The sequence below is a fragment of the Pinus tabuliformis genome, chromosome 5_1 (assembly GCF_031772625.1).
Source record: "Pinus tabuliformis cultivar Carrire ecotype Pingquan chromosome 5_1, CPIR1, whole genome shotgun sequence".
In the NCBI taxonomy this organism is placed as follows: domain Eukaryota; kingdom Viridiplantae; phylum Streptophyta; class Pinopsida; order Pinales; family Pinaceae; genus Pinus; species Pinus tabuliformis.
The window spans coordinates 931,352,664-931,366,110 of record NC_142305.1 but is presented as its reverse complement, the minus strand read 5'-3'; the positions used below and the strand labels follow the sequence as shown (position 1 = coordinate 931,366,110).

The following is a 13,447-nucleotide window of genomic DNA, read 5'->3' as shown; positions in this document are numbered from 1 at the left end:
GAAAGGAAAAATATCAAAGTCTCCAAGAAATTTAAATGTTTAACTTTGGTGTTCTCGCATTCACATCGAATCCCTTGTTTATCATTCTACATACTAAAGGAAACAACTATTGTTCTACATGCTACATTGATAAGGAAAAATATAAATGTTGATGTGTAATAATGACAGTAGTCATAGGAAATACTCACGAGTAATGGTGATAGTAATGGCCGAAAACAAAACACACCATAAGGGAGGAGAAATAAGTCACTAAAATTTAGTGAAAACATATTGGTGTTAGAGATTTGGTTTAGATTTTTTCGGTAGGAAGGTGGCAATTACTCATTGTGAGTGATGATGTTAATATTTACAGTGAGTTTAACATTGAATGCTGCTATTTAGTCTTTTTAGTTTTAGTTTTGGAATAAATATTTGTTTGGGTATTGGGGTGACGATTTAGTTATTTTTGGTTGTGTCTTCTCAAATTTACTATGTAATTTTTATGTTTTTCTAGTTGGTCTAACTTATATTTGGGGTGGTGGTTTAGTCTTTATTCTCATGCTTTCTTGTCAACTATTGGCTAGCCAAAGAGTGGGCTAGCCATGCTCATTCGCAACCCTGAAGACTTTTTACTTGGGACTCTGCAGCCTCATATTTTGACTCAATGCTTCTGGAAATGCAAAAGGAAATTCATCAATTGGAACCACAGGAGTTTGGAGAGTGTCTTTATCTTTCTGACTTGGAAGTTGGAGATAAGGGCCTTCGATGGCTCCCAGACTCGAGAAGATTCAGGAAACAAAGATTATACTTTCTCCATTCCCTTCCATTTCACCAACAATTGGATACTTTGTTTCGTATGGTTTTAAGAGACAAACATGTGGACAACTACAAACTCTTTACTAGACACGATGACATTAAAAGAATTCTCAAGAACATTCATTATTGTCTTTTGATGATATTGATGCTCATCTAGTTAGGGTGGAAGGTTTTGTGGTGTCTGACTCAGCATCAATGGATTTGTCGGACCCTCCTGGAGGCATTATGCTTCCTTCGGTGGAACCTTCGGGCATACTATGCATCCCTCTATTGACATTCCTCCCAATTTCACTATTATTTCATCTAATTAGCACTGATGCATGTTAGTGAACTTTTTTGGTATTCTCCATGAGTTTCTGCAGTAATGTTTCTTCATGTTTTGGTCAAGAGACTCAGTGATGGTTTGGCAACAACACTTGGGCAATTATTAATACTTTTCCCTTAGACATCAACATTTGCCTATGTTCTAACTAGTTGCCTCATTTTGTATCTCTTCACTGGTGGTTATCAAAGCCCCTTACACAGTAGGTGTTGGCTCATAGCGTTTTTCTTCTATCAATTTATGATGCTTTGATGGTTGGTCCTAGCTCTATAAGGGTTGGTTCATGCTTAGTTACATGTTTTTTGTTGCGACTCTCACTGGTTGGTCCTTTCCCAGTAAGGATTGGTTTGTGTTGTTCTCATGATTTTGATGAGGTGCTTAATTGTTAAGGTTAATGTATTAGATGATTTGTTGCCATTTCTCCATGTGTCATTGAAACGATCCATAGGGTGCTACCCCGCACTACTATTGTTTGGGTTTTGAAACCACTTGTTTGCGATATTAGTTTTGTTGGTTGGTTTCCGTTGTTCTTGTTTGCGTATATGTCCTATGTTGGTTATGTTTTAGGCCCTATGTTGTACCTTGAGGATGATTTATGTGGCCCTGCGGCCCTGATGGTGATATCTTTCAGAAATTTTGTCAGTGGAACGTTAATGTAAAATCTTTTATTTTAATAGAACTCTCGAGCATCAATTTACAAAAAGAACATTGAATGATGGTATTGAAAAGGAAAGATGATGATTAAATGTATCCCCACCATTCAATATGAAACTTCTCATCCAATTTTAATACATCCTTGCTTATTGACATAATTATTATGGTGGTCAGTTGTCCCATCCCATTTTATATATCCTTGTTTATTGACATAATTATTGTGTTGGTCATCTTTCCCATTCCATTTTAATATATTCTCATTTATTGACTTAATTATTGTGGTGGTCAGCTTTCCCATCCCATTATATATATATATATATATATATATATATATATATATATATATAGTGACATAATTATTGTGTTGGTTAGCTTTCTCATTCCACTATCCTCATTTGTTGAATTAATTATTGTCAAACTTATTAACTCGTGAGAAAACCCAAAAAAAAAAACTAATTTACTAACGGCTAATTTCACAGCTAACTATGGGCCATGATGCATCCATGCTACTTATTCTTGAGGATCGATTGATTTTTTCACCATTGTCGTGAGGATGAACCACATTAGTTGGTTCTAACCAAATCCTAATGATGTGATTAATTCCTAAGACGTTACTATTAAACTACTCCAAAAAATGTAATTAATCCACGAGAAATAATAAATTTGTTTCCTATTCCATTTTAACATATCTTAGTTTATTGAATTAATGATGATAATAATGAAGATAATGATTATTATTATTATTATTTAATTTTAAAATCACTACCAAACACCAAATTGATATATAACATCTCTTTATTCTTATTATAATTATTAACTTTTAAATTTAAAAAATATAGTCCAATTAATAATTTTTATTTTTCTAAGTTAAAAATCAAATTATTAAAAAAAACAAAAAAAACTTATAAAAAAAAATTACTCGTGAAAAAACCAGGGAAAAAGGAAGTTCATTCGTTCTCCTCGTTAATGTAATTAATCGAGTTGGCTTTCATAGATTCGTTTTCCATTCCATTTTAATATAACATCCTTTATTGAATTAATTATTATGGTAATTAGCTTTTAGTTTTGGAAAGCCACAATCTAATTAATATTTTTTAATTAAAATTTAAATTATTAAAAAAAACAAAAACAAAACCTTAATTCTATTAGTAATTAGTTTTTAATTTTGGAAAAATATAATTTAATTAATATTTTTAATTTTTTCATTAAAATTTAAATTGTTAAAAAATAAAAACAAAACTTTGAAACAAACAACTCAAATTTATACAAAATCAACTTTTAAAAAATAAAAAACACACAAAACTCTGAAGCACAACTCAAATTTATACAAAATTAAACTTTAAAAAGAAAAAAAAAAAGAGTAAGTTCATTCGTTCAGGAAAGAGACTATCTAAAAAAGAATGAAATGAAATGATATTTTAAGGTCCATGAGACTAAAAATAGTCTATGAGATCATTAGTTCTATGTTTTTGCTTTTTGCAATTCAATCTTTTTCCAATTCAAATTAATGATGCGCTGACCCAACCTTCCAACAATCCCCTCACTAAAAAGACAATGCCAAGAAACTGATGGTACATGTTCTCATAACTTTCTGATGTCTTTGAATGCATCACATTTCAAAAGGAAATGTTTTTCCGATTTCACAGCTCCAAACGTGAAAAATGTACACACCCGTTCTTCCCAAGCTTCTTTAGGCATTTTCTTTCCACAAGTCATGATAAATGTCCTTCCTTCCATATTCCTTAGGCTTTTGTTTTTCCTTCCATTATGATAAAATATAGCAGAAATTTTTAAAAATTTAAGTTTTAATTGTCAAACTTCAAAATTTTAGGTGCCCCAAATTTTTTTAATAATGATAAATCTATTTCTACTATCAAAAAATAATTCAAACCCTTCAACCTTCCAATTTTTTGAAAATATTTAGGCCGATAGGCCTTTCCTATGCATCAACTTTTCGTCAACACTTTTAATCTGATCCGTTAGATCAGATGAAACACTTTCAACCGTTGATCTCAACCAGAAAACAAAACAATGGAAAATCAAGAAAGCACGGAAAGTCAAGAAAGCACAAAAGCTCAAAAAAGATTCTATGCAAAAAAAATCAAGAAAGTACGAAAAAATCATAAAAATAAAAGATCGAAAGAAAAAAGCTCAGAAAAGCAAAGATTTTTGAGGATTTTTATTTTTATTTTTATTTTTTAAATGCAATGTATTATTAATTTATTTTTATAATTTAATTGAAATATAAATTTTAAATTTTAAATTTAAAAATTAGTTTAGATTTATTTTTAGTTGTAAGTTTATTATGTGTTAAGAGGGACTTTTTTTTTGAGGTATTGATTTTTTAAGTGTGAAAAGAGATTTGATTTTTTTGGCATTTGGTAGATGTAGAGTTAAAATGAATTTAGATTAGTTTAAATATTAACCTTTAAATAACTCACATTAGAGAAAAATACCATGGGAAAAAACCATAGATTAAAAATATAATAAGGAAAAACCATGGGTTGGAAAATTTTATATTTTATATTTTAATTTTAATTTGACTAAGTCAAAATGTTAAACATTGTAACATCTCTCTAAAATAACTAAATTCAATTTAAGTCCATGCTAGCTCCCATCATTTTCCTGCTCAAAAGATAGGCGTTCTCAACACCTTAGCTACTTCGGTGGGCGTTGCAAGTTTATGACGAAAATCACCTTGAAGATGAGAAAACTGACCTCTGGAAGTTTTTAATAAGAATGGTTATAGTAGGTCTCAAGGTCTTAAGCCTTTTCAAAATGCTGAAAAGGGTCCTAAGAGTATGATTGACCCCAAGGATTGGTCTTCCAGTGTTCATCTTCCCTTTATTCTAGGGACCACGGATAAAATCGCTAGGATCTTGAGGAAGCATAAGATTCATTCTTCTTTTAGACCTCTTAACACTATATGAAGTTCTCTTCATTTTGTGAAGGACCCGATTAACCCCAAGGATTAGAAGGGTGTTTATATCATTCCCTATTCTTGTCGAGCTCCTTATATTGGTGAGACCGGTTGATCCATTAACCAAAGGATTTGTGAACATGCTGCTACATCAGGCATGGAAGGTCTCGCTCCTCCGCTTTGGTAGAGCATGCAGAAAAAACCAATCATCACATCTCCATTGAAGAGGCTAAGGTCATTGCGAGGTGACCATTTTCATTATCGTAAATTTAGAGAGGCCTTAGAAATTGAAAAAAAGACTTGTTAATTTAAATAGAGATGACGGCTCGAGTATCAACAGATGCTAGATTCCTGCACTTTCTTCCTAAAAAATTATTTTTATTTATTTATAGATTAATTAATTAATTTTTTTTGTTAATCCCCATATTGCTTAGTTTATGACTCTCTTAAATTATTCTTGGTAATATGAATAGGATTAAACCTTAATATTAATATAATATTATATATAATAATATTCATTAATAAGATTATATAGGGTTATGGATCCTTTCTCACCTGAGGGGGAATGTGAAAAAGAGAGCGAGGAGGGTTCCGTCGGCAGGAGGACTCGAACCAGGGCAGCCTAGGCCATCGGCCTAGGGTGCTGCAGACTAGACCTCATTTTGGATGACGAAGACTAGGAGGTACGGGGTGGGTCAACAAGTTTTCTGTGGAGATGGTCCATACAATGGCCATGTAGGCTGTGGGTTGGATCCAGGGTGCTCAATCTGCAAGGATCCCAAGGAATATGTTTACTGGGACAAATTTCATCCAACTGAGAGGGTACAGTGGATGATTGCAGAGGAGGTTTTGGGCAGGGATTCTTCCTTTGTTTCTCCCATGAATCTCAGAGGCTTGATCCAGTACACAAACCCCACCCCTTCCCCCTTTGATCATTTGTTTACGTAATATATTATACCCTAAATTATTCATTAATCGAGCATGTCCAAAGGTATGAATCAACAATCCAACTATATATATTTGTGATGCTTACTGGTGCAAATTTTCATTTTTCCACAAATGCATAATAGCGAATAGATTTACCTTAAATTATTCAACGTCCAAAGATATCAATCAACAATCCAGCTGTATAGGTATATGTGTGACGTTTACTGGTGCAAATTTTAATTTTTCACAAAAGCAGAATCACTGTCAGGGTTTACCGAGAGAGTTGTGGCAGTGTAGGCGACTAGGCTGATTGAACCAATATCTCTTCTAAAAAAATTCAACAATTCCAATTTAATAATCCTATCGGCCTCTCTTTGTACCTTTTGGGACAATTGCTAGTTTTACCCTTCTACCAAATTTTCTAACAAACAAATTTGTGCATTCCGGGTAGAGTTGTAAAATCGGTAGACAAAGCTAATTAAAAATGTTTAATGAAGTGAAAAAAGTTTGAGACCAATTTATCACGAGGTTCATATATATATATATATATGGGACGCACAGTTGACTCCACAGATGCCGTCAAAGTAGGCAGAGATTAATTATTAATTTACTAACTCATGTAGAGTGAGTAACAGTGAAGAAAATCTTGTTTTATAGGCATAGCATTGCCGCTCCTCTGTATGGGCTTTGTTTCCCTGTTTTCGGAAATCCGGATGACTGGCTGCCCTTTTCCCCATTTTCTTCATCTGCTTCTCCTTTAACAAACCATCCAGATCTAACAATATAATTATTATTACTATTCAGGAGGCAAAGGAAAGGCAACAATGTCCCTGCAAGTGCACCCAGATAAAGAAGAAGAAGAGGCCGTTCAAGTTGTTGTGGAGAAGAAGTTCTGCTCTGTGACGCCCACAGTTTTGACAGTATGGAAGAAGTCCCTCCTCTTCAGTGGCGATGGCGGCTTCACGGTGTTTGATTCCAAGGGGGACCTCGTTTTCCGGATGGACATTGTTAACGACACCCACAATCTGCTCCTCATGGACGCCCTGGGGAAACCCCTCCTCACACTCCACCGCAAGGTACCTGCATCTCCTCTATGTGTGCCTTTTGTTTCTGCATAATTTCAGACCAAGCATCAATGGTTTCAGACTGTGTATCAATGGTTTTTCGAATGGTTTTTCAGCTTGAGTGGTTGGGATGGTTTTTTTGTCATTTCATTTATCAGACAATAAATCAATGGTTTTTTATTTGAGTAGTTGAAATGGTTGTTTGCTTTGAGATTCAAGTTTTTTACTACAATGGTTTTTTATCTGAGTAGTTGAAATGGTTTTGCTTTGAGATTCAAGTTTTTTACTACAGATATAACTAACTCATCATAATAAGGTTAGAAAGATAGACTTAGCATTCAAGTCTGAGATCCCAATTCTAATTCTGGTATTCTCAGAACATTTGGATCCTAGGCCATCTCTATTCTAGACTGAACTATGAGTTTCCCCTGTGCTGTTGTCGCTGCTGCAGCTCCCCAGCCTTCACAACCGATGGGAAGGGTTTCTGGGCGATAAGGTGGAGGGCCAGAAACCCCTTTTCACTGTGAGAAGATCCTCCATTCTGCCAACTAGTAGCAGTTCAGTGGAAGTATTCATGATGAGCTCCACTACTTATTTCGCACTGATGACATCAACGGTGTGCGCGGATTATCAAGTGGAGGGCTCTTTCGCTCAGCGCTGCTGCACCATTTATAGCGGTGCATCTCACAGGATTGCAGCAGAGGTAGGTGGGCATTGTGCGGTCCCCAATTTTGATTTTTGAATGGTGATCACATTTGCCTCCATTGATGATCAACGTTGGTGTGCAGGTAAAACGAAAATGCGGAGCGCAGGGGACAATGTTAGGGAAAGATGTGTTCAGCCTGTGCGTGGAGCCTGGGTTCGACCGAGCTTTCATTATGGGTCTCATCGTCATTCTGGACCACATTAATCCTCACGATAATCTCTTCAATCTGCTTGCGGATGATAATGCAACCCCTTCTCCTCCCCCTCCGCAGGCGGAAGGCTTCGATTTGTGTTTGGAAAATGCGAATTAAATTGCTTCCTGTATCAAACACATCAATATACAGTATATTTTTCCCTTTCATATATATTTGTATTTATGCGTCATTTGTTAGTAAATTGGGTTTATAAATGGTTGAAAAAATATATAGGCTTAGCCACAATTTGGCCTAGATTGCCAAAAATTTTCAAAAAAATTAGAAATCATTTTTGATGATTAAAATAGATTCAGTGATATTAAGAATCAATGCTTTGAGTCCATCAAAAAAATTTCAAAATCTTAAAGCTTAAAATTTAATAATTAAAAACTCAGATTTCCAAAAAAAACACTCAGATTTCCAAAAATTTCAACCGGATTTGACAAAAATTTCTAAGTTTACACAAGTAAATCTCCAATATACAAAAATTTCTATTATTTTTAAAACGAAACTGTAAATCTGTTCAACTACTCTGAAAAAATAGGATAGATCCTCTAAAACCAATCCTATTAAACATTAAACTTTATTAGAGTTTTTAGCCAAAATTCAAAATACAAAATTTAAACGTATATGTTGAAGTTTGGAATTCCTGTATATTTGAGAATGACTCCCAATACTCATAGCACAAGCACTGTAGTGTACTATTTAACTGAAGATTACTGCTTCGTGGCAATTGCAGGGTGATCAACACAAACAAATAGATTCCATAAATAATTTCCATGAGATTTGCTTTTTTTTCCACTATGAGATGCCTGACGCTTTTCTGCAATAAATTGTTGATATAAAACTCGTGTTAGCTTTTTCAGTAATGCCTTAAGTAAGTTTGCAAAGACTAAGTAATAATTGATTTTAAAAAGTTTAAAGAGGTTTGTAAATAATAGGTGTGTATATTTGCATATCTGGGATAGTGGAATCTGAAAAATATTTTATTTTGAATGTAATATGTTTAAAGATATCAGAGATCAGAGAAAGTTATGGGAATATATTAGCATAGTTTTTTGGTATTATCTTTTTAGTTAGGAGATTGTTAGAAAATTGGGTCAGTCTAGTTCTTCATCAATTTGAATAAGAAACAGATTAAATTGAAATTGTTAAAAAATTAGACAACTCGTCATCAATTTAAATAAAAAAAAATTTAAATTACAAAAAGCTAAAAAAAAATAAAAAACCAATAATTCTATAAACTATTTTTTAAACTCATAAACACTAAAATATATTTCAAAATGAAAAAAAAAAAAAAAAGCCAAAATCTATAACTTTTTAAATTAAAAAAAAAAAGAAGAAGAAGAGTGTGAAAGCAAAATTATAAATACCTGCAATATGGCAGGCAGCATCATTGCAGGGTGGCAGTTAGCAAGCACATTGCGTGCCGCTGTTGGGTCAGTGAGCACAACATATGTGTATTTCTTGGTGGCTGTTTGTCATGCGGAGGTGGGCCTGGTGAGTGAGGTCATTTGTCATGGGAAGGTGGGGGTGGTGACTGTCTCACCATACCGTAGCAATAGATGTATACCTAACAAAGCATTCAGCATCACATCATATCTGATATTATTTGAGGGTTTATCATTTCAAACTTTTTCTTTTAATTTAAGAGTTGGTGGGTGACAGTTGTTGATTATTCGGTCGAGATCGCTAACCATAGTTTATTTGCATCATAGCATCCTTAATCTTTAATTAAAGCCAATTAAAATCAAACTCGTATTGAGATTTCATTCCAATTTTAAAAGTATTGTCACCATTACAAAACAAGCGAAACTTCCCCTTGTAAAGAAAGGACTCCACGAAGAATTCTATCGTTGGAAAAGTGGGCACCTGAAATAAAATGCTATGGTTTTTTCTACCTTTTTAATTGCAAGTACAAAATTGTAATAAATGACACTAAATGACGAATTTATGATTCCAGCATTTTTCCACAGAATTTTAAAATTAATAGCGGTTTGTAGTGTATTTGTTAAATATTTTGGGAGGATTTTTTGGGAATATTTTTTGGTTTAATTTGTTTACAAAAATTTAGAATTTTTTTTAGAGATTTTATAAAATCACAAGTTTGAGTTGAATTCTTTACAATCGAAATTTCCAAAAAAAAAAAATTCTAAAACAAATTTACACAACACCATAGCTTAATAGCCAATTTCATCTTCACATGGGGTGCCAAATGTGAACTCAGCGTGCTTTGGTTTGAGCAATTAGAACCAAAATTTTGCATTCGAGTATTTGTTATTGCGTTGGATCAAATTGTACAAAACATTTAGTGTTTTACAACTACGTGCTTATTGTTCTTTACCTATAAATTTGGATCCAATATACTGCAACTAAGTGTTTTTATTGTTCTCCTTCACCTTACAAATTAGAGCATTATTGTTCCCCTTCACCTTACAAATTAGAGCATATTAGAGTAATATCATCTATAGTTGAGTGCTTATAATGTTGGATGCAAGTGCCCACAAACATGCATAGCATTGTTGGATGCTTATTGTTCTCCTTCACTTATGTTCCAACACACCCAAGCGCTTTTGCATACAGATTTGTTCAGAGGGTACAAATTTGATCACATTTAGAGTACTATATTTTGCGTATAAATCTATGAGTACAAATTAGATCACATTTAGAGTACTATTATTTGCATATAGATCTATCAATACATATTAGAGTAGGGCATAGGCTAAAGTTCAAGCATTTTGCATTTTTTCTGTGCAAATTTTGCATGATCAATAGTTGATTTTTTTTGTCTTAACCCTAGAGCAATTGTAAGGTGTACATAGTTTTGTCTGGGATTGGATGGCGGGACTTGTTGGGACCAAACCTTCACACGTAGTCGTTGGACCACAACCGCAGGACTTTACGTATAAATAAAAAATTAACATATGTATTACATTCAAAAATAATAAATCCCTATTGGGGTGAGTGTCGAGGTGAACTGCAAGACAAGGGGCATTAATCCCCACACGCGCTACAACAATAATGAAGAGGACGGTTAGCAAATGGGCCTTAGGAATAGGCCTTACGAACATTCTCAATGCATGAACAAGGGACAAGGGATATGGAAGAAAGGCCAGGGTGGCAAGACAGGAGATGAAAATTGTAGCTACAAGATCCACTGTGCACGTTGAGGAGAGTCTCCTCGGCGCCAATTCCGGATTCTCTCGAGGAGGGGAAGCTCCAGCCTTAGCTCCAACAACTTCTAGAATTGTAAGCTCTCCCAGAATTCAAAGTGCACCCGTCACTTGGAACCCTAGTGTGAATTAAGTGAGGCAACGAGAGGAGCATGAAGATCTATTAGCAGTGAGCCTTTCTCCAGGTTTTGGTCGGTGGAGGTCGAATAGGTCAACAATAGAATGCAGGGGTGTGCTCTCATCGCCATTGATCCTACAGGTGATTCTAAGCTCTTGCTTATATTTCCTTTGGGTCATGCTGAACTGCATTTATTTTAGCCATGCACATCCTAGAAGCTTGGTAAGCCACCTCGCTCGTTCGTTGTATGACCAATTGTTAGGTGTAATGGCTCACCTGTTAGTCAGTATGCTTGAGGCAGAGGATATTTTCAAACTATATATTGTTGGTGTTGAAAAGGTAGCACCTTTGGCATAATGCAACTCTTGCTTATTGGGGGTGGTGTATGTTTCTAAAACTAGCGTGTCTTCCCATGTCAGTAGATTGGGCGGAAGGATGCTTGGTTTCAAGTTGAAGGGTTGGAGGTTCCATAGTTGTGTGGGAAGTGTCAACCAAAAAATTGAGATGCGGTGTCGGCATTCTCATGATGATGGGCCAGTGAAGTCGTCCACTGTGGGGAGGAGGCCACCCGAGCAGAGGGAACCATGAGGAGGATGGGGAGTTGGTATCCCCTCGCAGAGACTCACCTGGTCAAGTTGACATGCTTGCCCCTTTCGACTCCATTGAGGCACAAGTTGGTCTCTTCCAACACTCAGTAGACCAGCTTGCCCAAACGCAGCACGAGGATCACGTAGACCTAGTTAGTTTTCTTGCAAATATATTACACAATCAGAGATGCATTATGGATCGACAAATTTCCTTATGGAGGAATCAACAACAGCTTCAAGATCGCATGAATGGTTTTGAGACCCGCATGGCTCATGTGGAATCACACATTCATGAAGCTTTCCACCGCCCAGATGATAGTGGCAAAGCTATAGAGGCAAATGCCCCCAACTCAATTCAGTTGTAAGGATGAAAATAAGCTTTGTGTATTTTTTGGATAGAGTTTGTGCATGGTGGGCTATGGACAGATCGAGACCTCGCTTTACTCGGCTTCTTTCTGTTTTGTTTTGCTTGTACTTAACGGCCAAAAAATTCGACTGGAGTGAGGCCATTTTTTCTTCTTAGAAGGGCTCCTCATGATGTATCATTTTCATGATTTAATAGAAAATTGTTAACTTACAATAATAATAATAATAATAGATGATAACAAAATTTAAAGATAAAATGTTTTTTTAATTTCCATATTTCTTTTATATATTTAACTTTTATATTTTATTGAAATATTACATTTTTATTATAATTATTTATAAATATATAAATTTATATAATTTAACTATGTAATATATATATATATATAATATATATATATATATATATATATATATATGACAAAAATTGAAATATATATTTTTTAATTTACATATGTTTCTTTTATATATTTAACTTTTATATTTTATTACATTTCTACTATAATTGTTTATAAATATATGAATTTATATCATTTAAATGTGTATGGTATAAATAAAATATTAACATATCAAATTGTGAAGATAAAGATAAATAAATAGAAATGAAAAATATTATTAAAAAATGTATTGTTCTATGTGAATTAACAACATAACTCCCACCATCCTCCCAAAGCTAATTTAAACAGTATTGGTATCTCCCTCCCTCGTTAAACCTCATTGAATAAATTAGCCCCACATTGAAATTCCAATTTTGTTTGCTAACTCGGTGACTTAGGTTACAACTATCAAGAGAAAGGAGTCATCAAGATCTTTGGTGTGATCTTAGAAGCATGTGAATACTATGAATGGATGGAGAGACCTTGTGCCTTTTCTTATAGGAAAAAGAATGGTTAAACTCCCTTGACATCACCATAAAAGTAGTTGCTAATTCACCATCACCATATCAATGTTAAGAATAGAAATTAGGGTTATAACTATGTTCCATTTCTACAAAATTTCAAGTGGAAATAGTTAAAATTGTGATTTTTATGTCCAATGTGGTTTTCAAGGGTACTTTCTACACTCGATAATGCATTATTAAAGGTGTAGTCGCTATAATGGATGAGAATCCAAGGTTGTATAAAAAAAAAAATTGGATGCCTAGTACAAATGCAAAGTGAATTGAAATGGGTGGAAAACATGCATGATTGGATGGTGTACTTCAACAAACTTGTGTAAGTGTCAAAAGCAAACATTTTTTAGGTGATAACATATTGCCCTTGGATGTGTGAGTTTAAGATAAAATTGTATGACAAAAATACATTATAATTTTCTTTTTACCATGCTCTGGGAATATCAAGGAGGGAGATAAGTGTCCAAGGAAGAAGGACAATGCATAGAAGGACCATGAAAAACCGCATTATGACAATAAAGTCAAAATGTAATAGATGTACAAGACCTCAATATGGATGAGATAAGCATATTGATGTTCATGGAGATATCTCAAAACAATAATACAATGGTGTGCATGGTAAAAAGGGACCAACTGAGTGAGACAAAATAATATATAAATATAGTCCAATATGAGGATGGTGAAAATAAGCTAGAGTATAAGACAATGATATGAACAACCTTAAGTAGAT

General features: G+C 34.1%; 1 protein-coding gene across 1 annotated transcript; it reads left to right on the top strand.

Annotated features, from left to right (window-relative positions):
* The first annotated feature begins 6,207 nt into the window (after nt 1–6,207).
* Nucleotides 6,208–7,748, top strand: LOC149167839 (protein LURP-one-related 5-like). Its single transcript, XM_089431605.1, has 3 exons — nt 6,208–6,694; nt 7,134–7,385; nt 7,471–7,748. Exons 1-3 carry the CDS (start codon nt 6,443–6,445, stop codon nt 7,696–7,698), a joined length of 732 nt encoding a protein of 243 aa, XP_089287731.1. The 5' UTR covers nt 6,208–6,442; the 3' UTR covers nt 7,699–7,748.
* The last annotated feature ends 5,699 nt before the right edge of the window (nt 7,749–13,447 follow it).

What these genes read in the sequence shown, in the direction of transcription:
- LOC149167839 (XM_089431605.1), top strand. Translation starts at nt 6,443, where the DNA reads ATGTCCCTGCAAGTGCACCCAGATAAAGAAGAAGAAGAGGCCGTTCAA. An exon ending in TCCTCACACTCCACCGCAAG is followed by an intron (nt 6,695 to 7,133) that starts GTACCTGCATCT and finishes TCGCTGCTGCAG; the next exon opens with CTCCCCAGCCTTCACAACCG. An exon ending in CTCACAGGATTGCAGCAGAG is followed by an intron (nt 7,386 to 7,470) that starts GTAGGTGGGCAT and finishes GTTGGTGTGCAG; the next exon opens with GTAAAACGAAAATGCGGAGC.